The sequence below is a fragment of the Canis lupus genome, chromosome 17 (genome assembly GCF_011100685.1).
Source record: "Canis lupus familiaris isolate Mischka breed German Shepherd chromosome 17, alternate assembly UU_Cfam_GSD_1.0, whole genome shotgun sequence".
NCBI classification, from domain to species: Eukaryota; Metazoa; Chordata; class Mammalia; order Carnivora; family Canidae; genus Canis; species Canis lupus.
The window spans coordinates 48,724,337-48,751,200 of NC_049238.1; the positions used below are offsets into that span (position 1 = coordinate 48,724,337).

A 26,864-nucleotide genomic window follows, 5' to 3' on the forward strand; every position below is an offset into this window, starting at 1 on the left:
GTATATATTTCAAAAGTTAAAAAAATAAGCAAATTAAAACATATTCAAAGCAGGATTTGCCTGGTACATAGTACTATATATGTGCTGTTATTATTATTATCTAGCTCAGGACAAAAAAAATGGGTGCTATATATACTACATGGCCTATCAAAACCAGATTCTCTGCACTGGAGTTTGGGTTGAAAGCCCTGTGTAGCAATAAAATAGCGAGTGTATTTTTTTTTAATTCAATTAAGCAAGGAGCAATGGTTAAGATGTATAACAGAGCTAAACTGCCTGGGTTGGAATCCAGGATCTGTGGTTGACAAATTACATGACTGTTTCAATTATCTATCACTGCATAACAAATACTCACTGGCTTAAAACAACACGATTTTATTTGCTCACATTTTGCAGGCTGGGCAGTCAGGCAGTGCTCCACAAACTCTGCTCTGTGTGGTGTTACCATGGCTCCCACAAGATGGTCTCCCCACAGGACCTGGCTTAGATAAGGCTGTCCGCTGGCACACTGTGGTTCTCTTCCTCATTGCCTCTCTCTCCACATGGTTCCTATTATTGTATGACCTTCTCTCTCCAGCACCATAGCCTGAACTTCTTGACACAGGAGTCAGGGTACTAGGAGAATGAGAAAGGACATTGCAAAGCATCCTAAGGCCTCCATCAGAAGGTGCACCACATGCTTTCATTGCATTCTACTGGTCAAAGCAAGTCACACACCAGTTCAATTCAAGAAGGAAAACAGACTCCACTTCTTACTAGAAGTGACAAAGTCCTATCAAAAAAAGTGGAAGGGATTGTGGTCAACACCTTTGAAAATAAGACACCTCGGGGACTTTGAGCAATTTACTCATAATTTCTGTGCCTCTGTTCCCCATCTGTGTGAGGAGGCAACACAAGGTCCTAGGTTAAGGATTGTTACGAAAATTAAGTGAGAAGAAATATGAAGCACTTAGATGCATCTAGTACAGTGACTCTCAAACTTTGTGTGTACAAGAATCACTGAGGTGGAGAGGAGGCCCCTGGACTCCCTGCTCTAGAATTTCTGATTAAGCAGGTCTGGGGTAAGGTCCTCAAATTTGCATTTTTACCAAAGTTTCAGGTGATGCTGATGCTGCTGGTCTTTGGTTAAATAGCACTAGGGTAGTATACAATAAGCACTCAATAAATGTTAGCTATTTTTATTTTAAAAGAAAGAGAGGGAAAAGATTATAGACCACTTTGCTATTTAGATCCTGAAGGCACTTTCTCCCTGCTGAAAGGGATCATTTCTGTGTTATAAACAAACACAGGGAAGCAAGACAAAAGGCATGGGGGCGCCTTGCATGGCTGGGGTCTGAGGTCGATGAGGAAGCCCACCCTCAGAAAGTGGGTTGGAGCTCTGCAGTGAAGGAGAGTAGAAACCAAACAAAGTGGAATGCCTTCTAGGTAAAGGGAACATGCGATTAGGTGTTCATCAATCACAGTCACCGTGAGAGCTGTTTAATTTAATGGATTATTTTTTTAAAATCAGACAGTGTGGCAGAACTACGTAGGAATAAAAGAGTATTCATTCTGACCCAATCTGAGGCCTCCACAGCCCCATTTTTCTTATCTAGAATCAGGGTGCCAAGCATTGTCAGCTGCTTGGTATCATCTGCCAGCCCTGGGCCTCTCCAGGTTTCCATGGTAACAGAATACCCTCATCCCTCTCGGTTTTTCTCACAAAGTATTCAAAAGAATGAAATGCCATGACATTAGGATGTCTCCCATTTCTCAGCTGAATTTCTTTAGAGCCTGCATGTTCTCAAGAGCAGATGCATCCATTATGGGCTCCCTTTTGTGGGTAACCCTTAACAGAAACCCATCCCATTGTGTTCCGAAGTAATGTATGAGCTTGTATCTCAGCTCTGGGAGGCCTTGATTTTTGCGGACTGAGCCCCATTTCCCTGTGGCTTTGAATGTATCTCGGTTTTCTCAACGAAAATGAAGTGTATGCAGTTTTACCACTAAATTTATTCCAGCCCTATGCCTTTTCACCCTGCTCAATAAAAATCCCCAAATGAAAAGGAAAACACGGTTTGCCTTAATTTCTGATACTATAAGGATTCGTTGGGTTTTTTAAGAGGCAGTTTTCATGTTTCATTCTATTTTCCTCAAAGTTGTGTTATTTAGATCAGCTATGCCAGTGGTTCTCAACATTTGAACCTGCAGCAGAATCACCTGGAAAGCTTGTTAAAACACCCATCGCCAGGACTGCTGATCCAGCAGGTGTGGAACAAGGTCTGGGAATTTATAGTTCTAACAAGTTCTAACAAAGCTATGCTGATGCTGCTGGGGTGTGGACCACAGTAGCCACCATGGGAGAACCATCAATGGTTGCTGTGGCTGGTTAATAAGTCTATGAGTGACCAAGAATTGGCAAATTCCTGGAATGCACCTCCGGAAAAGCATGGGCAAGTGGGGAAAGGCTCTCAAAGTACGTGCACATAGAAGATATGGGTGACACATCTGCACTCTCTCCTCCCCTGACTAAATAATAGGTCATCTGAGGCAAGTCATAAAAGTTCTCTAAGCCTCAATTTGACCCTAAAAAATAATAGTAATATTCCCTTACTTAACCTCGCAAAATTATTGTTCCAATTAAGATAAAGTGTGTGAGGCTGCTTTATACGAATACTTACTGCCATATGAATACTTATTGTTAAGAGCTTTGCTGCCAAGACTAATTATTTTTTTATAACTGTTAAAGTGAAATTCTATTTATCCTTCAAGGCTATCTCAAAAGTTATTTCTTCATGGGCATGGTCCCTAATCCCCACTGAGAGTACTGATCCTTTCCTTATCAAAATGCTAATGTTATCTGATTTATACTTCATTTTTGACAATTTTTGTCAGGTGTAAATTGTGATGTTACATGCCTGTCTCCCCCAGAAATTCTAAACTGCTTAAAGATAGGGGCACTTGGTCTTTTTTACCCTTCTGTGCCCCACGCCTGAGTTTCATTCTTAGTTTAGTGATGTGCACTTTTAGGCATTTAATAAATACTTGTTTGAACTAATAAATAAATGAAAAGCTTAAGATTACATATCCCTCATTTCAGATGAGATTGTAACATATACAATGTCTACCTGCATTCGTCCACATGAACTCACCATTCAAATATGTATAAAATATATGTTCTATATCTAATATTGTACATTATATAAACATATAACACAAATAATAGAGTGAGTTCAAGAAACAAAAAACTGGGGGCACCTGAGTGGCTCAGTGGTTGAGCATCTACCTTTGGCTCAGGTCATGATCCCAGGGTCCTGGGATCAAGTTCCGCATTGGACTCCTCATGGAGAGCCTGCTTCTCCCTCTGCCTATGTCTCTGCCTCTCTTTGTGCACCTCTCATGAATAAATAAATAAAAATCTTAATAAAAAAAATCATGGCCATCATGACTGGCATGACCTGGGCTTCCCAGATCCAGCATGGCTCTCCCAGTCACCATGGCTCAGGCATCCTCAAGGTAGACTCTTTGGAAGACAGAAGCAAGCTTGGTAGTGAGCAATTCCCATCACCAAACCAGATGACTGACCTCTACCAGACCAGCTCGCAAGAGAAGTATCAACAGGATGGAGATTGGTCAGACCTGAGACCTCCCTTGAGATCTCAATGCTATGCTGTGGGCATTGGCCTTGACCATGCAAGCCTAAGTGGGGTCAGAGAAACTAGAATTAGTGAGGACTATAGTTTTCAGCTGTCTTAGTCACTAGAATTCTACAAATGCAGAACGCCACCCCCACCCTTTTCTTGAGGATCTTGGTTGGTTATAAGAGAAGACTGAGTGGAACGTGAAGAATACAACACTGTAATTATCATGAAGCCCATCTAGGAGTTACTAGATGTCTTTGACCAGGAAGCTCCCACATCTTGTTGGCATTTTGACCCATAAGATGAGGCTCTCCCATGAGCAAGTGTAGATGACTTGCCAATAACCTTGACCTCAAGCTCAGTAGGGAGTACCAGATCAGTTACACAGTCTGGAACATAACAGGGATTGCTTCTTTCTCTCCATACAGTTAACATCTTCCCCTAGGCAGCATGTTATCTGGAATGCTTAACTTGGGGTTCAGAGGTTAGAGTCTGATGAAAACCTAGGCAATGCTAGCTACACAAGCTTAAGAGGTAGAAGAGATCAGTTCTCTCAGCCAAAGGAAGCCATGGGTAGACCAAGGAGGGGTAGACCAAAGGCTGTAACAGTGGGCAACAGAAGCACATGTTTCTCATCCTTGCCCACAGCCCTGTGCAGGAGTGACATCTAAGCGGACATCCAAGTGTCCTCCTTCCTGCAGGGGTATGGAGTATCCATACACATAAATCTTCTGTGGATTTGGTTTTTATGAGACTGTCTCTGAATTTCCAACAAAGACCTAGCCTTGGACAGGATGGCCCAACACTTCTGGGTCCCTGATCTGAGCACCTAGATGGTCTTCCTCCCTCTCACTCCCACTCCCATCCTCTTTAATGTCAACAATGAACAGAAAATATTTAAACAAAACTTTCAAATCTGATTTACATTTTTTAAATTTTAATTAACTCCATTTTTTATCACCTAAAGTTGAACACTGCTTTGTTACTATTGTATAAATAATCCCAGAAATACATTTCCTTATTTAAAAGACCTCAGAAAATTGAATACCTAGGAAGGCTGTCATTTGTAACTGTCACTCGACCCTTCTAAGTCCAACAAGATGAATGAGTTATGGAGAATTTTCTTTACATTCTGTACTTTGTGTCTGCTCACCTAAAATAATTCTTGCTTGGTGCTGTAAAATATGGAGAAAGAAAATGTTCTGGTTATTTTTTAAATTTAAATTTTGTTAGTTACCATACAGTATGTTCTGGTTATTTTTTAAAGTGCATTTCTGGTGATATTTAGTATAAAAATCTCTATATGATTCTCTCCCAAAAATGTGTTGACTGGACCCTGAGTAATTTTTGACATCATCCTCAGTGTCCTGGGTCCTCTGACACTTGCCCAATTTTGGTGGATGTATTCACTGCAGCCTTGCTTGCCATCTTATGTCATTTAAGGAAATGGCCAGCTGGATGCACAAAGCCTGAGGGCTATCAGAGTCCTATTTTTTTTTATTCTATCAAGTCATTTGAAAGTTGTTTCCTTAAACCAGCTGAAAAACTGTTTCTGAATGTGACCCAGACAACAAGAAAGCACTTTGATGGTGACCAGGAGAAGGAAGCTCATCCAGTCGTAGGCATTTTTTGATCAGCTATACCCCATTTGGCCCAGAAGAAATAAGAGAAACAAAAAGTATGAGATAGATAAAATGAGCAGCATTTACTGGTGGTCTGCCTGAGAGGAAAACAAGAATTTGAGAGCTATTTGATACTTTAATAGAGCATTTTTAACTTTTCAAAGTCATTTTACATGTTTCATTTCTTTGCATTTTTCTAGCAGGCATGATTGTTATCATTCACGTTATTGTTGTTCTCCTGTTATTTCTGCTTACTGGAAATCAAGGTCAGAGCCAGAAGAATCTGGCAAATCACCTAGTGCACCTTGGAGTCAATGGATTCATCCTCATTGACTCTTCTGTTTAATGTTTCTGTTTTACACATTATAAAGTACAATTTCCCCAAGATCCCTTAGTGAGCTCAACTAAAGATGGAATATGGTTGGAAAATGAGGAACATAAAGGACTAGACAAGAAATGAGGTGTAAGGCAGCCAGAGCAAATGGTTCAGCTTCCAGAGGTGACCTGAACACACTGGAAGTCATCATGTGGAGCCAGATCAGCCCACTGACCTCAAAGCCAGCTGGACAGGAGATGGTGGGGTTATCTAGATCTAATCAGGAGATTCTAAGAAACATGGGTTTTGCTGAGAAATGGGTGATGCTACACCAGTAAGCATCCATCTGTGGTCCCCAACCTAGAATAAGGGTATATTAGGGAAAACTCTTGGTGGCAGACAGAAATTTTTCATCATTGTAGAAAGTTCTGGACAATGCTAGTCTAGACCATGTTTGAAATTATCTAGAATAGATGATAACAAGGCCTTGAAGGCAGTGGTGTGACTGTGAGCTAAGTCTTCACCTGGTGGGGCTAGACTTTTTGCAGGACTCCCCAGGAGGACCCCAAACTGGCCCACCAGGACAGCACTTGCTCATCAGAGAGTAAGCCAAGAAGGAACCTACCTAGTGCACACTGGAGGGACATCTTTCCCTTTTGCAATTCTAATTCAAAGTCCTTTTAGAATCTTTGCATTGTTGCACCCCATCCAAACTCACCTATTCCTTAAAGTTTTTAGGGGGCCAATTGGCAATAATGATAGGGATAGAGAAGAGATAAGAGCTCCTCAAGGAAGATCCTGCCCTGCACCTGCCTCTGAACATGCATCTTTCCTCCCAGAAGCTCATGTTTTCTTCTCTCAGAAGGAGGAAGGAGGGTGTCAAAGCTCCATTACCCACTTACTGGGAGTCTGGGTTGGAGACCACAAATGGGTGTTTGCTAACATAACAACAGCCATTTTTTTTTTTCATTAAACCCTACATTTTTTAGAATCTTCTGGCTAGATCTTCATAACCGAACCATCCTGTGGAATATACAACTCTCCTTATATATGATTTTATACCAGCTCAGGAAACTCTTGGGCCTGCCAGATCCAAGCTAGTGCCAAGACATCAGAGCCAAAAATAGTGATGGTTTGTGACATTACTATGAAGGCTGGAGTCCTGAATGAAGCAGGATGGTATTGAAATAAACAACTAAATAAAAATATATAGCTATACAGATGTGAATGATTCAGAAATAGAAGATTCAGGTAAGAAATCAAGGTGTAAGACAAAGCATGGAGCATGGGAAAAAACAGAGATGGGTGGTCTGGGTACCAAGGCAGGCACCAAAACAAAGAGAACTACAGAATTGTGCCTGGGGTCCTGTCTGTCTGGGTGGTCATCTGCCCACAGTGCCTCTTCTAAGTCTGATGGCCACACTGCCCTTTATCCATAACAATTAATCATATCCTGGACCCAACATACAGTCAATGAAACCAAAAGCTACATCGGGGGCTTTTCTTTGCTCTCCACATCTCCCCCAATTCTAACACAGTCATATTCCTTCAAGAGTATATAGCACAGGGGTGCCGAGTGGCTTAGTTAGTTAAGCATCTGCCTTCAGCTCAGGTCATGATCCCAGGGTCCTGGGATTGAGTCCCATGTTGGGCTCCCTGCTCAGCAGAGAGTTGGCTTCTCCCTCACCTTCTGCCCCTCCCCCCACTCATGCTCACTTGTGTGCTCTCTCTCTCAAATAAATAAAATCTTTAAAAAAAGAGTATATAGCACAAACTCCCAGCCTAGAACTAGGTTATTTGGGCACCTCACTTACTTGGAATATAGTTGAAAGTCGAGTCTGAGAAAACATAACCCTAAAGGCCTCCAAACAACCAAAATAATGGTGTTAATGTTAGTGCACTCTACTTATGGGATTAATCTTTAATCTCTCACTCAAAATTTATCAATCTATCTTACACCACATGGTAACAAGCTTACCTGTCTGGTTTACCAGTCCGGAGCAAACAGGAAGCAAAAAGTTAGTAGAGGAGATCAAACATTATAAAAAGCCAAGGGGCTAGAGACAGAGGTAGGGGAAGAAAGAAACCTCCAGGGAGGAGCTCTGCCAGGCATGATCTCTACCATGCAGTTTGAATGTTCCCTTTTTTTTTTTTTTTTTTTTTTAAGGATTTACTTATTTATTCAGAAGAGACAGAGAGAGGCAGAGACACATGCAGAGGAAAAAGCAGGCTCCCTGCAGAGAGCCCAATGCAGCACTCGATCCTAGGATCCTGGGATCATGACTTGAGCCGAAGGCAGACACTCAACCACTGAACCACCCAGAGGCCTCTCAATGTTCCTTTCTGTATGGTATTTACTGCCTCTTCTCACCATATTTCCAGTGAAAGCCTATCCTAAGCTGGGGAGGAAAAGTGGGTCACTCTTGGACTGTGACGTAAGAGAGAGTACAGTGGTCACCTGGGAAAACCATAATGAGAAGCACTGACCAGCAGAGCCACTTAGCACAGGGGCCAAAGCACTGGCTGAGGCTGCAGGTGGGAATAGCGGGCTGTAGAGCACACGTGGCATTCCCTGGAGCCTTGCAGGAACCGCAAGAGAGGGGATTCCTTCACAGGCCAGGAGCCGGGGCTGAGAGCTGCAGCTCTGGCTACCATCCTCACCTCTTCCCTGGCTCCAGCACCTTCTCAGATCCTACCCAGCTGGAGCACCACTACCTGCCCAGCTAGCAGTCTCTTGGGGATGCTTTGAACTTGAATCCAACGTTGCCCAATTCTCCGGCAGCTGAAACATTCTGGTCAACTTGCCTACCCCCCTCCCCCTCCCCTCTCATTCCCCAGCCCCTCTTGGGTCCTCACCCTCACTCCTGAGATCCTTCTGAAGCCAGCTTTGCCTGAGCCCCAGAAAGGGCCACAGTGCTACTCTGTGGCTGTCACCTCTTCCTCCAACACAGAACCCCTCCAGAGCTCCACTCGATACAACCTTCTCAGCTGTACCAGTCAGCAAGGGCTCCAGCACACCCTAGAGCTCTCACTGCCTGGGTGCCATAGCCTCTCTCCACTTGGTCCGGGGAGCTCTATGGGACAGCATGTTGCTGCTGACTGGCCCCCTGCTATGACTCTTTGTGGCCTCTCCTGGGTGGGGCTGAAGGTTCTAATACCAGCTGTGGGTGCTGCTCCTTCACTTTTTTGACTTAGGATCCAATGGATGCAGCTAAACACAAGGAGCTTGTGCCAGTCAAGGTCCCTAAAACGAGATGACACAGGCAACTTTGGACAATCTGTGAGCAGTTTATTAGGACTACTTACAAAGGTGTAGGTGAGGAGTAGGGAACTCACAAGGAATAGTACAGTGTCCCAAAGTTGAAAATAGCCTCCATCTCACCCCTAGGCCTGAGGGGTAAGGGAGGGTATGGCTAAAGGAACCCAAAGATGGGATGGCTGAGTTACAAGGTAGACTGCTAAGAGATGAGACCTTTGGTCAAGGGACTAAGCAGCCTGTGGCAATGCCACAGGGAGAGAAGAAAAGTATACTGGGGCCAATCTCCCAATCTCCTGTGGGGCCCCTCACTGACTGAACCCAATCAAGGCAGCCCTCAGGGCATGCATGCTGGCTTCCTAGCACACAGGGAAGTGTAGACAAGGATCCTGCATGGTGCCTTCGATTGGTAGCTGAATATCACTCACCTGCATGGTTCTGGCTCATATGTACCCAGAGGGCTTGGTGCCAGGGTGGAGCGGGGAGACAAGACTAGGTAGGGTAGTCAATGCTTTGCAGAATTTCAAACCCAGATGTCTAGATACCAACCCAAAGGACAGAGGGAAGGAAAGAAAGCAGATTAAAGATCATGGCTACATTCCAATATTCCCCCATAGCGTTCAGCCCACTGTCTTATTCCTTACCCACTCACCCACTGGCTGCCTCAAAAACACAAAAACACAATTTTTAAAAAATTAATCTATAAAGATATATATTTGCAGTTTATAGAAAAAGAAATACAAATGACTTATAATCATATGAAAAGATGCTCAATCTCATTTATTATTTATGAATTGCCAAGGTACTATTTTTTTAACCTCTCACAGTGGCAAAGATTAAAACATTTGATGATACACAATATCTGCATGGTTATGAGGAAACTGTTGGTAGAAATATAAATTGGTGCAATTTCTTTGGAGGATCATAAATTTAAGATTTACACACTGGTTAATTTAGTAATCTTACTTCCAGAAATGTATTCCATAGATAACCTCCCTCATGCAAGCAAAAAACTGAATAAACATATTTATTGCAACATTGTATGAAAAGCAAGGATTGGAAAAATCCTAATTGTTTATCAATAGAGGAATGGCTAAATAAATACAGTTTGTACATATAATGGAATACTACATAACAGACTTAAAAATAGGTACGTGTGTGCTGGGAAGGGAAGGAGACATTTTCAAGATATATTACTAGGTAGAAAGCAAGGTACACAAGGGTGTGATATGGCCCTATCTGTGAAGGCTTTTTGGATTTGGAGGGAGGAGTGGGGGCTTGTTTTTTAGATGAAGCCAGAACCAGTTGGAATAGGGTACATGAAGAAAGTAAGTACATTCTTTCCCACCACTTCTGCTTAAGCTCACACCGTGGATTTGTTCTTACTCTGCTCTAGGATGACATTGCTTACAGGTCCCATAAGTCTCTAGCCATTCCTTGATAATTAAAAAGCCCCCCATCACATTCACTTGTAAGGAAAACCTCATTTTAGTAATTTAAGGATCCATTCAGTGTAACAACTCTAGTCTTGTCCAGTATAAAACTTCTCCTTCTCAGTCAGCTGGGCCTGTTGTTGCAGTTGTGTGCCATTGGGGGTGGGAATGGGGTAAGGGGTATGTGGTAGGGGAGCAAATTTGGTTGTTTCCCTCTTCCCTGCTCACGTCTCCAAATCACTGCTGGCTATGGCTTCTGACCCTGCCCCCACCCCAGCTTGGGATGTAACGGAAGGGGGTCTAGAGAGACGTGGTTTCTGTGGCTAGTACAGAAGCTATGGAGCCGGTTTCTCTGAGTATCACAGATGCAGAGCTTTCAGATGTTTTACAGAAACCTGTTATGGGTTTTGATTTTTCTTTCTCTCTCCTCCTTTTTGGAGCTTCTCTCACTGGGGATCTATGGGTGTGGAGCCCTTAGGAGCTACCTCTTGTCGGGCTGTAGACCACCTTTTCTTCAGGCCCAAAGATTCATTCTGTTGGGATTACATGGTCCTACCAGGAAAGCCTCTTGGGTGGGACCCAAGACAATCCCTGGCTGCTCCCCAAACTCAACAGAACTTACATATGGTACCCCCAAAACAGGTACCTTTGCCCCACAGCTACTGGAAATGCATCTCAACTCCAGGATAGCTACCCTTCTTCCCTCAACTCCCTGGTAGATAGTTTCAAAACAGCCTTTCAACCATTTCAGGCTGAAATAGGTACTATATTTCTCACAAATGCCAGGAAACGGGCCCAGAGACCACACTCACTTGACCAAGCACAATGACAACCCTCCCCAAAGACATCTCTCAGCTTCTACATTCTCTATTGTCGAGAGGGAGAGTTGGTAATGCAACCAATGCTCTCTTACAATCTCTTAGTACAACCTACAAAGGCAGTTAAATTGGTACAAGTATAAGGCATCTACAATGATGTTGCAGGCTTTTGGGCCTCACACAAAAGGAAGAAAGAGTACCATTTCAACATCTTTTTGAATATGCATATGCCCGTGTATATATATAAAAAGTTCTGGAAGGATAATACAATAAATAATCCACAGTAATCAACTGGGATTAAACTGGGGGACCAGGACAAGAGGGACATTTACTTTTCATCATATACCCTTTTATATATTTAATTATTTTTATGTTTTTATACATTACTTTTAAAACTAAACAAAAATCTAGTTAATATATTTTAAAATATGAAGGAGATTTGTATACATCAAAATCAAAAAGACCTCATTTGATACAATGGTAAGTGAAACACCAAACAGTTACAAAGAATATAGAAGAAATTATCTCAATTATAATAGCAACCAAAGGGAGAAAATATAAGACAAGCAAAATCTACAAGAAGCAACATTTTAAATTCTACTGAGGGATATAAAAGAACAATTGAATAAATGGAAAAGCATATTCTGTTCTCAAAAGACTCAATAATTTAAAGATGTCAGTTCTTCCTAAATTAAACTATAAATTTATATGATCTCAGTAAAAATGCCAGTGGGTTTTGGGTGTAGGCAAGCTGATTATAAAGTTCATATAAAAAATAACAATGAAAGATGGACCAACACTCTTTCAGACCCAACAGACAGCAGAACATTTTGTAGTATTCTGGTAATTAAATCATTTGGGAGATTCCTGAGCAAATACAGCCATTGAAACACCACCAAAGGACAGTGAAATAATAAACAAATGTGTAAACTGAAAATCCAAAGAGAATGGTAGGAACAAGGGAAACTATAAACTTTAAAACTTTTCTAAAACTTTATAAACTTTTCTACTTTATCAAGTAGAGAGAGTTAAAAATGAGAAGCGTTTGCCCTACAGACCCTGGTAAAGCCTCAGGACACAGAGGAAAAATTCCTGAGGAAGGTAGAAATCAGGCAAGGGGCTGAAAACATGCAACTTGGTTGAAAGTCTACTTACAGGAAGGTTAGCAGACCCTGGATTTCTTCCCCAAGCCTATACAGATAAAGAATATACCTTTCTCTCCCACCAAATGCCACTGATTTACTCCTTCAACAGAAGTTGAAAACTAAAATGATTTTCATCTAGCCTAGCATCTAGCCTATACCCAAACTATCAAGTCAACATGAGACTATAATAAAGATATTTTGAGACATGCAAGGGCTCAGAGAACATACTATACTTCAGAAGTAAATGCCTGTGATATTGTGATTTATGAGAAGGAAATATGTATTTGGTTTTCATCTCTGTTCCTGGCAGAGAGTTCCTAAATCCCTGAGTGACATTGAGATCTGTAGTTCTAAGAAAGTGACTCTGGGTGGGCTCCTGGATGGGGGCTGGTCACCAGCAAGACCAGGCCATGATTAGAAGCTTGGAATTTTCAGCCCCATTCCTATCCTCTAGAGAGGAGTTGGGCAAGGAATAGAGTTAATAATTGATCAGGCCTATGTAAGAAGCCTCCATAAGATCTCAATAGTAAGGGTTCTGAGAGCTTCCAGGTGGGTAAACATATTGACATACAAGAAGGTGATACACCCCAATTCCACAAGGACAGAGCTGCTGCACTCAGGACCTTCCCAGACCATGTCCTATGTATCTCCTCATCTAGCTATTCATCTGTATATTTTATCATATCCTTTAATAAACTGGCAAACGTCAGTGTTTTTCTGAGTTCTGTGAGCCACTTTGGCAAATTAATCAGACCTGAGGAGGGGTCAAACCCCCCTGAGCATAGGAACCACCCGAGGATCTTATTAAACTGTATGTTCAAAAAAATAAATAAATAAATAAAAAGTAAAATGAAAATAAAATAAAATAAAATAAAATAAAATAAAATAAAATAAAATAAAATAAACTGTTCTGGGACACCCAGGTGGCTCAGCGGTTGAGGGCCTGCCTTCGGCCCAGGGCGTGATCCTAGAGACCGGGGATCGAGTCCCACGTCGGGCTCCCTGTATGAAGCCTGCTTCTTCCTCTGCCTCTCTGCTTGTGTCTCTGCTTCTCTCTCTCTCTCTCCCTCTCTCTCTCTCTCTCTCATGAATAAATAAAATCTTTAAAAAAAAAAAACTGTATGTTCTGATTCAGATGGTCTGAGAGAGTCCACATTCCTAACAGATCCTGGGGACATTGGTGCTGCTGGTCCCTAGATCATACTTTGATCAATAAGACACCACAGTAGCAGTTTTCAAAGTATAGCCAAGGGACTTCAGGGGCCCCTGAGAGCCTTTGAGGGATCACTGAGGTCTTGCTTTTCCAACTACATCCATGTTGGGACCAGATTGTCTTCAGATGCTTCACCTAGAACAATACATTGCAACAGGTATAAGCCTCTGTCTTCTACTAACCCAGACATTAAAGAAATTGCAAAAAATATAAAACAATGGCTCTCTTCTCAGTAGTGGTTTTTGTTTTTTAAAAAAACTGTATTTGTCATAAAGAGTGTTCTTGTGTTAGTATGCAATGTGTTTTATTACTGTTATTTTGAAATGAACTAATGAACATTTTAAAGATCTCTCAGCTTTAGTTTCTAACATGTTAAATATTGATAGGTATAACCAGATCAACAAATGTTCTTTGGGGTCCCCACTAAGTTTTAAGAGCATAAAAGGCTCCTGCAACCACCATGTTTGAGAATGGCTACACTAGAGAATATGCTCCAGGATGAAGAGCTCTAGAAAATGGGGACCCCCAACACAAGGAAGATGGGAGGAAGACCGTAATAACAGCTGTATTAGTTTTTTCATGCTAATGTACCAAATTACCACAAATTTAGTGCTTAAAGCAACACAAGTTCATTATCAAGCAGTTTCTTCAGAAGTCTGAGCACAGCATGGATTATCTGGCTCTTTGCTTACAGCCTCACAGGCCAAAATCAAAACATCACAGAATGCATTTCTTTCTGGAGGCCTTGGAGATGACTCTGCTTCCAACCTGGTTGAGGCTGTTGGCAGAGTACAATTCCATTTAGTTACAGGACCCGGGTTCCTTAGGTTCAGTCTTAGCCTCTAGACCACCCTCCAGACCATTTCTTGGTTCATGGCTTCCTTCTTTCATCTTGACAGCCAATAACAACAGCAAGTCAAATCCCTGTCCTGCTTCTAATCTCTCTGACCTGCCTGTGCCCCATCTTTGCTGCCACATCTCTTTTTCTGCCTCCCTCTTCCACTTTTAAGGGCTCATGTGGTGACATTGGGTCCACAAGGATAATCTCATGTTAAGTTCAGCTGATTAGTGACCTTAATAACACCTGCAAAGACACCCCCCCACCATAATAGTACCTTGAGTCCTGTTTGCCTAAATAACCAGCAGATGAGAATCTTGGGGGCCATCTTTACAATTCTGCCTACCAAATCAGCCAAGAGAAAGTTCCAGATGACAGCAGATAGCTGGTCTAGGCCCCAATAGTTCCAGATTGGAACAGGCAGACAGAGGAATATAAAATAAAATAAACATATATATTTGAGCATATGAAAAATTTTAATGAAAGGCATGGTACACAGCTGTCAGAGTGCCTGGATAAACTTAGTAAGGAAGCTTGTAGATAGCCAAATGAAAAGGCAATATGCTTATTATTACAAAACAAAATGAGTAAATTTAAAAGCCCAAGCATCACAAACCTCTTGGTGTGGCAGTGAACAAGTTTTGCACTCTCAAAATAATATAAGCACTGGGGATGCCTGGGTGGCTTAGCAGTTGAGAGTCTGCCTTTGGCTCAGGTGGTGATCCCGGGATTCTGGAATTGAGTCCCACATCGGGCTCCCTTCATGGAGCCTGCTTCTCCCTCTGCCTATGTCTCTACCTTCTCTCTGTGTCTCTCATGAATAAATAAATAAAATCCTTAAAAAATAATAATATAAGCACTGTCTATTGACTTAACAACAACAAAAAATATATAACTATGACAGAGAGGAAAGAAAGGGAAAAGGTACAAAGGAAGTCAACTGATAAATTTTAAAAATTGTTTAGACATATAGAAATAAATAAAGAGAAAAATCAGAATAGCGGCAGGTGGTTGTCTCTGAGCAACAAAGCTGGAAGAGTGTGGGTAGGCATTGCTATTTCTCATTATAAGCCTATCCCTACCCATCCACCCTTCACCCTTCTCTGCCCTACTCTGAGCCCCAGGGGCTGGTCTTGCTGTTCCCTGCCCTGGTTCTGCTTGAACTCAGCCAATGGGAGGCACTGCAGAGTTAAAAGGTAGAAGGAGGGAGGCGGCTCTGGCAATCTCCCTGCCCTGAGGGATGCTTCTGGGCAAAGGATGCCATTTCTCCTCCAAGCTCTGGCTCTTACTGGCTCTCTCAAAATGTCCTCTCCCCTTGCCCCTTCAGGCCCAGGGATGGAGATAGCTTTCCAATGTTCCCCCGTGTCCCTTAATCCTGTTTCTAAAAATTGTCCCTTTACTAAAGTCTCTTGGACTTCCTGAGTGCTTTATTTTCTGCCAGGACCCTGATTGATATGACTGCTGTATTATGTGACTTTTTAAAATTTTGTACATGACTAAATAATATTCTAAAAAAAATTAATGAGCCGTTCTATTTAAAAATGCCAAGATCATGAACAACAAATCTGAAGATCTGATACAGATGAAAGAAGACACAAAAGACATAAAAAGTAGACAAAAGGAATGATCCTATCATGCATCTAAATAAGAAAAAATAACTATTAAACTACTTTAAAGGACATTATTGAGACAACTGACAGAATTTAAACAAACCCATAATAGCATTGTAGCAATGTTAAATTTCCTGATGTTTGTCATTGTCTCATGGGAGGTATCATGTCTGCAATCTTTTTTTTTTTTTTTTTATGATAGTCACAGAGAGAGAGAGAGAGAGAGAGAGAGAGGGGGCAGAGGGAGAAGCAGGCTCCATGCACCAGGAGCCCGACGTGGGATTTGATCCCAGATCTCCAGGATCGCGCCCTGGGCCAAAGGCAGGCGCCAAGCCGTTGCGCCACCCAGGGATCCCCCCTGCAATCTACTCTTGAATGGCTCTGAATGAAATTATGTAATAATAACATATGTAATAAAGACAGTGATAAAGCAAATGTGAATCCAGGTGAAGGGAATATAGTTCTTTGTACTAACCTTGCAACTCAAGTTTGAAGTTATTTCAAAATGTAAAGTTTCGAAAAACATAGATGGGTTATTTTGACAAAAGCTTTAAATACACAATTCAGTCTTAGTACATGAATAGACAGCTCAGTGGAACAGAACAGAGTATCCATAAATACACATATCAAACATGCATGAGATTTAACACATTTATTAAAGGGTAGTATTTCAAAACATCATGTACTGAGGGTACGGATGGGGATGGATTATTTCTTATATGGCATATGGAAAACCAAGTAGCCATTTAGAAAAGAAGTAATGATGGCTCCCCACGTCATTCTGTGGGCCAAAATAAATGCCAGATGGATTAAACACCAAAGCAGTGAAAGAAAACAAAAAAATGTTAGAAAAAAAAAGTCCATGAGAGGAGCAGACTTAGCGGGAGGCAGAGGCCACCTCCTAGGAGTCAAAGTCTGCAGACACACACCCATGGGCCCAGTGCCTTTCCAGCTGGCTGCTGGCTCCTATCTACCGCAGGCCAGTCCTCTGCCAGAGCCTGTGCATACAGAATGAACGAATCAAAGAGCAGAGAGGCATGGCATTTGTTGGTCAGGGGCAGCACCAGTGTCAATGAGCAGCACTGACAGAGGCAGTGGGGCCCGGCTGAGAAGTCTGGGCTCAGGGGACAGCCACAGTGTCCCCACATCTCATGGGGGGGGGGGGCAAGACCCATGGTCCAGCTTCCCATTCTTCCCACTTTCCAAGCCTACTTCTTCAGCCTCCTGCCGGTTCTGTGAGCCACTCAACATTAAATTCCTTTTCTGTTTAAAATCACCCAGGTTTGTTTCCGTTGCTTACAACTTAGAATGTTAACTACACACATGTGCACACACACGCATAAATGGTGTGTCCATATATATATCCTATATATCACATATATATTATACATTTTTTTGCCTTAAAATTACATATGCATGAATATGAGCATGCATACAAACTTGGCAGGCCAGTACACGGGCCACAGTATACACCTATGGGGAGGAGGAGTTTAAAGGTGGAACTGAACTAAAAGGAATTCCACTTTTGAATCTATCTTCTCTGTTAAGGGTTTTTTGTTTTTTACCATAATCATAGATTTACATACTACTTTTTTAAATTATAAATATTTTAACACAATTTTTTTCAGGCAAATCTTTTACTTGAGCAACAAGTACTTTTACTTGTCTCACACTAGAGCTGGAGTTGGGACACTGAAGCCAGAACAAGCTGCAGGCAGAAGCTGCATCCCCAACCCCCCACCCCACCCCCATCGTGAAGCAGGCCATCTAATGGTACACAGGGCGTCAAGCACTGATTTCACAGTGTGATGAGGCTTAAGACAGCAAAAGATAGGTCCTGTGGGAGCACAGAGGAAGGGCACCCACCAGAGGAAGGCGGCCAGGAAGTTTCCCAGTCTTACACTTTGGGCCAGCAAATGAGAAGAGAATAAGCAGAAATGTACGGCAGGCAAGGGGAGGAGCACCCTGCACACCACAGGACCACAGCGCTCTCAGGAAATGTGGTGGCTGGAGTACAAGGAGGGCAGGGAGGAGAGGCAAGCACAAAGGGACAGGCAAGGTTCATCATAGAGACCTTGTGAAGTCTTCTTAAGCAGGTGAGACTATACCCCAGGGGCCAACAGACAGTCACAGAGCAGAAAGAGCTGATCAGACCTGGCATTAGTTTTGATCAGTAATAGGACTTTTCCCTCCAGTTTATATCAGCTGTGACAATTCTTTTTTTAATTTTATTTTATTTATTCATGAGAGACACAGAGAGAGAGGCAGAGACACAGGCAGAGAGAGAAGCAGGCTCCATGCAGGGAGCCCAATGTGGGACTTGATCCCAGGACTCCAGGACCACACCCCAGGCCGAAGGCAGACACCCAACCGCTGAGCCATCCAGGGATCCCCGACTATTCTTATTGTCATTGGAGCACACCTGCAAAGTTTCCTCTTATCTTCCGGAACACTGGGCAGAGTTTTCCTAGGATCAACTGGAGGAAGATCATCCATTCATCTATCCCAACTTGTGACTCCTGGCTCTCCCTGCCAGCCTTTGTAGGCACTTGCATCAGGGCTAATTATACCGTCTCTCCTAAACCACTAGCTATGTAAACCAATGAAATAAAAAAATCTCAGCGCTTTCCAGAAGTTTGACGCAGAGGGCAGGCCTGTTTAGCCACTTGAGGCCCTGTAGGCTACATTCATTAACCTTAGGGCCACCACCATCACTCATTCTTATTAGCACAAATACCTCACCTGCCAGCACATGCTGGCATATTCACTCCTCTCTCCTGTCTCCCAGCACCACCACAGCTTAGGGTTTCCTCTTGTCCTGTGTCCAGGTGTCTCCCATTAGAGCACAGTCACAGTCTATGTCTCATGCTCTGAGCTGGAAGGTTTCCCATGACAATGAGCTCCTGCAAACTTTCTCTCCCCAATTCAGTTATAATGGACATTTTTCTCTGACACATGTTCTGACTTACGGACCTTTTCACTTTTACAAAGTGCTTCGTGAAATCACTGTGATTCATGCCTCTCACAATTAAGAATGACAATTAGAAAAAAACAATTTGGCTTCTTGCTTTTTTCACCATACGGCAACAGTGGGATGAGGAACCCTGAAATGATCCCTAAGATTTTCAGCCAGCATTCACCTGGTATTTTACTATTTCAAGGCACCAAAGGCACAGTTTCTCTTCCCACGCAGGTAAGGCAAATAAGCAATACAATTGCCCATTTTGAAATATGGTTTCACAGTTAATAACTTTGAAGTGACACATTTCTTTAAAATGTACTGGGAGTCTTATAAATTCATCTTCAGTGTAACTTAAAAAGCCAAACTTTGATCCTTGAGATAAGGACAGATGATTTCTATAACTCTCCCTGCCCAGAGAAGGCCCGGTCAGTCCCTATTTACCATCCCTAATAAGGTAGAGATGTACTAATTAGCAGCTCCTCAAGAAAACACCATGAAATGACAGGCATAGACACCTTTTTAAAAGCATGTCTTTCTCCACTCACGGTACTAGACTCAATTAGGGAATGGAAAGCAAAAGGGGCTTGTTGTCTGTCTTGGTTTAAAAGCATCTCCAAAGAGGTCCTTCACATTGACATTAATAGGCTCCATATGTCTCAGGCTAAGAAACCTGGGATTGTCAGCACGTCAAATAAACCTTTTTCTCAGAAGCAGACTCTCATTAATGAAGCTCCATGTCTGATGTGCAGATACATTTCCATTTATGGTGTTTCCCTCATGTATGTTTGGAGGAGCCCTCATTTCTTATTTAGAGCTTTGTTACCATAAGCGAGCGATGTTCAGAATAAAAAGGGCCTCATTACTCAGTAGCTTTGCTGAAGACTGACGTTGGAGCTGGCAAAAAGCGATAGTAACAAGGCCTAATGTTGACTCAGAACTATATGCCCCACACAGTGCTGAGGGCTTTACTAGCACTATTCTGTGACCCTCCTTACCGAGTAATGACCATTATTGTCACTGAGGCTGAGAGATGTTATTGTGCCATTTCAGTTAAGGGTCCCAAACAGAAGATGCTGTGGCTGACACTTCTTGCTATTTAGGTAAAATTAAAAATTTATACTCCTGAAGTCATTATTACACTATGTATTAACTAATTAGAATTTAAATACTTGAAACAAAATAAATACAATTTTAAAGTAAAAAAAAGTAAAATTTAGCTCGTCACACTAACCACAGTTCAACTGCTCAGTGGCCACACATTGCAGGTGGCTACCACACTATAGCCATGTGTGGCTACACCCTGGATGTAGTACATCCCATCATCACAGAAAGTTCTCTTGGGCAGTACAATATAGAAGGGAATTAAGATAGGAGCCCAGATTCCAGGGATCCCATGGACAATAGGAGTTAAATAGGACTGCAGTGTTTGAAGGCACCTGAGTGGGGCAGACTGACAGCTGATCAAGCGGACCCTAGTCCTGGGAGCGCTGGCTAAGGTTCAAGCTACCCTACCCAATGGAGAATGGGCCCTAAGAATTGTCTCTGGAACTCCTTCCTCTTTCACGACTAACTAGTGCCCTCTACCGACTGGCACATTCTTCTTCATATATTTGATCAGGTCTAGTTGAGTCTGGGAGTAATTCAGCCTCTGAAACCTTTCACTTAGGGATTCTAATTACAGAGGGCAATCTTCCTGGTTTAGGCCCAAATTCCTGGGGAGAGCTACCATAGCTTGCATATTGGAGCATATCATTAATGAGCAAAGGGCTATGATCTTGCACTTTGGAGCAGAACCTCACACCTGTTTCCTTTCCATTTCACCAGATCTTGCAAACAGGGACAGCACATTTCTGAGGTTCGGGCAGCCTGCATTCAAAGAGCAGCAAAAATTCTGTATTGCAATGGGTACACTGCTTGGAGAGTCTGGAAGGCTTCTGGGCCAGAACCCACAGGAAAAATGTAATTGCCATTTCTCAGGAAACTCAGAGTTAATCCCTAAAATTGCCACGGCCTTAACCTCATCTGGCAGAACGGAACACATCTACTAAGTGGTGACCTAAGGGTGGGTGCCTTCATCGAGGGCTCAGGGAAGTCAGCCTCCCTCTGCTGGTTATGGCCCAGGGAGGCAGGAGCTCTGGATTCCTAAGCCACCTGTAGGCTCTGTGCCAGCATTCCAAGACCAATTCTAACTCTGACATGGCCACTTTACAAATGATCAATCAGTTCACAGACACACACAGAGAATCCATGCACCAGGCACTGTGCATCATGGCACTGTACAGACCAAGAGTGTTGATACCCTGGAGGTAACAAATACACTGAGAAGACTCAACCAATGGCTTTGCAGACAGTCTCACTGAGACTCTCCTTAGGTTTGAATCTTCCTCTACGTTTCTGTGCCCAGTCCTTCTCTTGCTGCAGGACCTTCACCAGGTAACCTATGGATCTAGTATTCCCCTATCCACAATTTAAAAAATAAAAGTAAGGGAATGGGTACTGCTACATCCTATAACATAAACTGTTACATCCTGCAAACATTATCTAAGTGAAAGAAGCCAGATACAAAATACCATATATATATAAAAAAAAAAAAAACATATATCTTAGGATCCCATTAATATGGAGATATTTTAAAACTGACTGTGGTGATAGCTGCACATAGTGAATACACTAAAAATCATTGAAATGTACACTTGTATAGTATGTGCATTATATCTCAATAAAGCTATTAAAATTTAACTGGTTTTAAATCTAGGATCACATATTTAAACTTCTGAAGACCTCAAGTGGCATCCCATAAATTCTGGAATCATGTTCTGGTGACATACTGGAAAAATAAAAAGCAAATAAATCAAAGGACTGAGGTTTAGAACAGCTGGCAAGGAAGATCAGAAAGGTCTGTGACTAGGCATGGTGGCTCTCCAGTCATCGTGGCAAGGACAAAGGCAAGATTATAAAACACACTAGGTTGAAATTATCAGAGACCTTTATTATGGTCCTTACCATTCATTAAGCAACCTACACAAATCATTTTCTTTTCCTCTGTCTCAAACAGCAGAGACTGCATCCAAGCCTGAAATGGAAGACACAAGTAATGGAAGACCTTGCAGAGAAAAAACTAACAGGTGAGATCTCTGCTTATCCCAGCTTAGGTGAAGGTTAAACAGGAAAAGCAGGTAATAAGTACAATATTCCAAATACTCCGTTCTTCAAAGCTGAGGCCTGCAGGAGAGGGGTTGGCCAAAGGATGCAGGTGAAAGCTCACGTAACTGCCCACCTCAGCAATCAATCCAAAGTTCCTAAAAAAGAACAAAAACAAAAAAAAGCAAAGAGCAACATGTAAAACAAGGTGCCTCAAGAACTGGATGAGTGTAATAAACTGGACAAAGTTCAAATGGAAGCTGCATTGGTACTGGCAGTTCTCTAAGAACAAAATACGCATTATGAGGAATATCCACCCAAAAGATCTCAGAGGATAAACATATCACTATAGAAATTGGGCTGCTGGGAATTAAGCATACTGGTCCAGAAAATTAGATGAGAAGTAGGGAAAGGGCAAAGTAGTTGCCCTGTTAATTAATGAGCATTCGAGGATTCCATACAGTGATATAAAATAAATGAAGTAAGTTTTCTAAGCAAAAAGTTTATAATCTTTTGAGAAAGTTCCAGTTCAAGATGGAAGACTGAGCCCACAAGTTTCTATGTCCTCCCATCCAGAATTCCATTCTAAAGAAAATAAGGTTTTAAAAGGGTAGTAACCTACAACAAAAAATGAGGCCTGTCACCAGTTAAGAGATTTTAACAAAAGCTGAATAATAGAAATCTGATTGAAGTATGTTTATAAATAGAGCAGAAAAAAACATAAGCCTAGAATGAATAGAGGGGGCAGCAGAAGTGGGAGCCCATGTGCCCAAGAGACCCATGGACACTTTCCAGGCAGACTCAAGGTACCAGGAATGACAGAAAGCAGCACAGGCTAGAAAAGGTTAATGGCTCAAGGGTCTACATGAGAAATGACCCCACCTCCCTACAACCCTTCCAGCCAGGAACATTACCAGAAGACAAATATTTAAAGCTAAGTGGAAAAAAATCAGAGGGCTCCCTTCTAATAAAGTAAATGAATTATCTGGAGAACTAGAGAAGCTTTTGAAAATGCCAACTCCTCCTCACAGAAAGCCTTTTGGGGCCTCAGCATAACATCTAGTCCCACCTCTGTCCATCCTAAAGTAGACATGCCAAGCAAACACCACCTTCCCATACATACACAACTTCCAAATAGCCTTCTTACTCCCTTATTCCTAAACAGAATGAAAATTACCAGACAAACTTCAGAGTAAAAGGAAAAACTAAAATAAAAAAAAAAAAAACAGGGATCCCTGGGTGGCGCAGCGGTTTGGCGCCTGCCTTTGGCCCAGGGCATGATCCTGGAGACCTGGGATCGAATCCCACGTCGGGCTCCCGGTGCATGGAGCCTGCTTCTCCCTCTGCCTATGTCTCTGCCTCATTCTCTCTCTCTCTCTGGGACTATCATAAATAAAAAATTAAAAAAAAAAAAAAAAAACAACTAGAATAAAACATAATTCAAAGAACACATAAGAAAACAAAGCAAAAATACCTCTAAGTTAAAAAAAGAAACAGCCTCTTCTTGTGATAAAGGCAAATTCCTGGTGAGATCAACTGATAAAGCTGATTGAAACTTTTTAAAAAAGAAAATCCTTCAAGCCCTGAAGAGGCATCAATAAAAGTGAAATCCCAGATCTAGAGAAGGCAAGAACACAAAGTAAAGCAAACCCAGCCTCCAAATCTGCTTTTGCCCTGAGGTCATTCACCAGCTCAAAAGAAAGAAGTGAGAAATTTTAGCTGAGTCAAAAATCTTAAGATTCTGCCCATGTGGGAAGGTCTAATTTTTTTTTTAAAGCTGTAGTCCCAAAAGGCTACACTCATAGAGTAAAGCCACGCTAGAATTAAATCAGCCCCCTTACAGACTTGGAGTCAGGGTTCACACATATTCATTACCACAATGAACCAAGAATCTTCAAGTCTTGGATTTGGATTAAGGAAATCCTGAACTTACATATTCCCCTAAGTGTCTTGCAGCAGCAAATGAAAATATTGTTTGGAGAAATGTTTCATCATACAGGCCTCAAACTAGCCAACAAATAATATTTTCAAGTACAATGACTAATACACCAATTTAACGAGGCATAAAGAGGAAAAAAGACCATGAAACAATATAAACAGGTACAAGTCAGGAAAAAAAATAAACCAGCCTCATAAGGCTGTGGATATTAGACTAGACAGAGATTATAAAACAACTGCACTTATTTTGTTTAAAGAAATAAAAGACCAACTTCAAAACATCTGGAGCAAGTGACAAAATAGATGTGAAAACCAAGCAAAAGGAATTCACAGAACTGAAAATATAAAAACAAACTAAGAAATCAACAGAGAAGTTTAAAGAAGACAACCAGAAAAAGAATAAACTGGAGATCAGAAAAAAAAAAAAACTACACAGAATGCAGCATGGAGAGGCAAAAGTATGATTAAGGTTTAACACATACATTTAATGGGAATACTAATGAGAAAGGAGAGAAAGAACAAAGCAAAGCCATTATCTAAAAAGATACTAGCTGAGATTTCTCCAGGACAGGTAAAAGACATCAATCTGTAGATTTAAAAAAGCCTAAGCAGACCACAGAGAGGGAAATCTGCATGTAGATATATCCAGAAAAATGTATAGAATTAATGGATTCTAAGACTGTATTTTCTTGAGAATGAGGAGAAATGTACTATCTTTAGGCTCTGATGAAATAAGGATGCACATAGTAACTGGTAGAGTAATAATAAAGTATATAATTTCCTGATAGAGGAAAAATATTATATAACAAATTACACTTAAAAAGGGGCAAAAATTTGGAAGAAAAAATAAAACATAAAATAGGACAAATAGGAAGCCATAAAATAAAATAGCAGATTTAAATCCATATATATCACTAATTACAGTAAACATAAATTAAGTGTTCCAGTTAAAGAAAAAGACTGCCAGCCTAAATTTAAAAAATATATATATATTATATTGTTTACAGATATGGGAAGGTAAAAATAAAAAGATAAAAAATACTATCCAAATATTAAAAGAAAGCTGGTAAGTTTTTAAAATATTAGACAAAATAGTCTATTATGCAAAAAGCATTATCGGAAGTAAAAATGGTTAACTTGTAAAAAGCTCAAGAACTTAATAACCTACTGTTGACCAGAAGTCTTACAAATAACATAGTCGATTAGCACATATTTTGTATGTGTATTACATACTGTATTAGTAAAGTAACCTAGAAAAAAGAAAATGATATTAATAAGGAAGAAAAATACATTTACGGTGCTATACTATAAAAAATCCTCACATACTCACACAATTCAAACCTGTGCTATTCAGGGCACCTGCCTGCTCAGTACCACATATGACTCTTTTTTGCCTAAGATTTTATTTGTTTGTTTAGAAAGAGAGCACTCCTGTGAATGCATGTAGGTAGGGGTGGGGATATGGGGGATCTCAAGCAGAATCCCTGCTGAGTAGATCTCACCTCCTGAGATAAAGACTTGAGTAGAAATGAAGAGTCGGAGGCTTAACCGACTGAGACACCCAGGTGCCCCAGGCCTGCGACTTAGCACCACACTGGGCATAGAGCTTACTTTAAAAAAGAAAATGCCCACTTGGGGCACCTGGCTGGCTCAGATGAAAAAGCATGTGACTCCTGATCTCGGGCTCATGACTTCAAGTCCCACGCTTGATGTAGAGATTACAAATAAATAAACAAAATCCTGTGCTGTTCAAAGGTTCAGCTATATACTATGAAAAACTTTATGCCAACAAAATTGATAATTTAGATAAATGTAAAATTCCTAGAAAAACTGTAACTTATGGGGAAAGCAGGCCAGGACTGCCTCAAAAAATAAAATAAAACCAGAATGGTCTCAATATCATCCAAGAAAAATGGATTCAATCAGAAATCTTCCTGCAAGGAAAATTCTAGCCCAGATGACTTCACTGGTAAATTCTACCATTCAAATGAGAAATAATTCCAATCTGGGACACATGGGTGGCTCAGTGGTTGAGTGTCTGCCTTCAGCTCAGGGCATGATTCCTGGGTTCCAGGACTGAGTCCCGCCATTGGTCTCCCTTCATGGAGCCTGCTTCTCCCTCTCCCTCTACCACCACCCCCCCGACTCATTCTCGCTTTAATAAATAAAATATTTTTTAAAAATTATTAAGAGGAAAGCACCTAACAAAATATGTCAAGATTTCATCCTAGAAAATACTTTATTAAAAAAATTAAATATCTAAATAAATGGATAAATATACTATGTTCATGGACTGGAAGACTATTATAAAAATATTGTTTCTCCCCCTAAGTAATCTATAGATTCAATGCAATCCCAATCAATATCCTTTTTCTGGGGTGCCTGGTTAGCTTGGTGGTTGAACATCTGCCTTCGGCTCAGGGTATGATCCCAGGGACCTGGGATTGAGTCCCACATCAGGCTCCTTACGGGGAGCCTGCTTCTCCCTCTGCCTATGTCTCTGCCTCTCTCTCTGTGGGTCTCTCATGAATAAATAAATAAAAATCTTAAAATATATATATATCCTTTTTCTGTGGAATTTGACAAGCAGATTCTAAAATGTACATAAAAATGCAAAAAATAGAAAACAGCATAGACACTTAAAGAACAAGGTAGGAAGATCTGTTCTTTCAGATAAAGTTACCATAATTGATACACTGTGGTACAAACATGGGAATAGACACAACAGATCAAGAGGATAACAGAAAACCCAGAAATAGCCTTGATCTAGAATAAAAGCAGCATAGCAGAGAAAATGACATGGAAAAGCAGCTATCTGAATAATAAGAAAAAAATTAGACTTTTACCTCAGTCTGATACACAAAAAAATCAAATTAGTTTTACGGAAGACAAGAAAACTATAAAAATTTTAACATATAGGAGAATGACTTCTTTAACATATAGGAGAATGAC

General features: G+C 41.3%; 1 protein-coding gene across 5 annotated transcripts in view; it reads right to left on the bottom strand.

The window, feature by feature from the left end:
* Positions 1 to 382: 382 nt before the first annotated feature.
* POLE4 (DNA polymerase epsilon 4, accessory subunit) overlaps positions 383 to 26,864 on the bottom strand; it is a 31,667-nt gene continuing 5,185 nt past the window's right edge. For 3 of the 5 annotated variants that reach the window (XM_038561643.1, XM_038561641.1, XM_038561639.1), the window contains exon 4: positions 21,802 to 22,132. In XM_038561643.1, coding sequence (XP_038417571.1) covers positions 22,119 to 22,132 — 14 coding nt within the window. In that variant the 3' untranslated portion in view covers positions 21,802 to 22,118. Of the gene's footprint in view, positions 616 to 21,801; positions 22,133 to 26,864 lie in introns of those variants that run through there. The other 2 variants (XM_038561642.1, XM_038561640.1) reach the window with 2 other exon arrangements.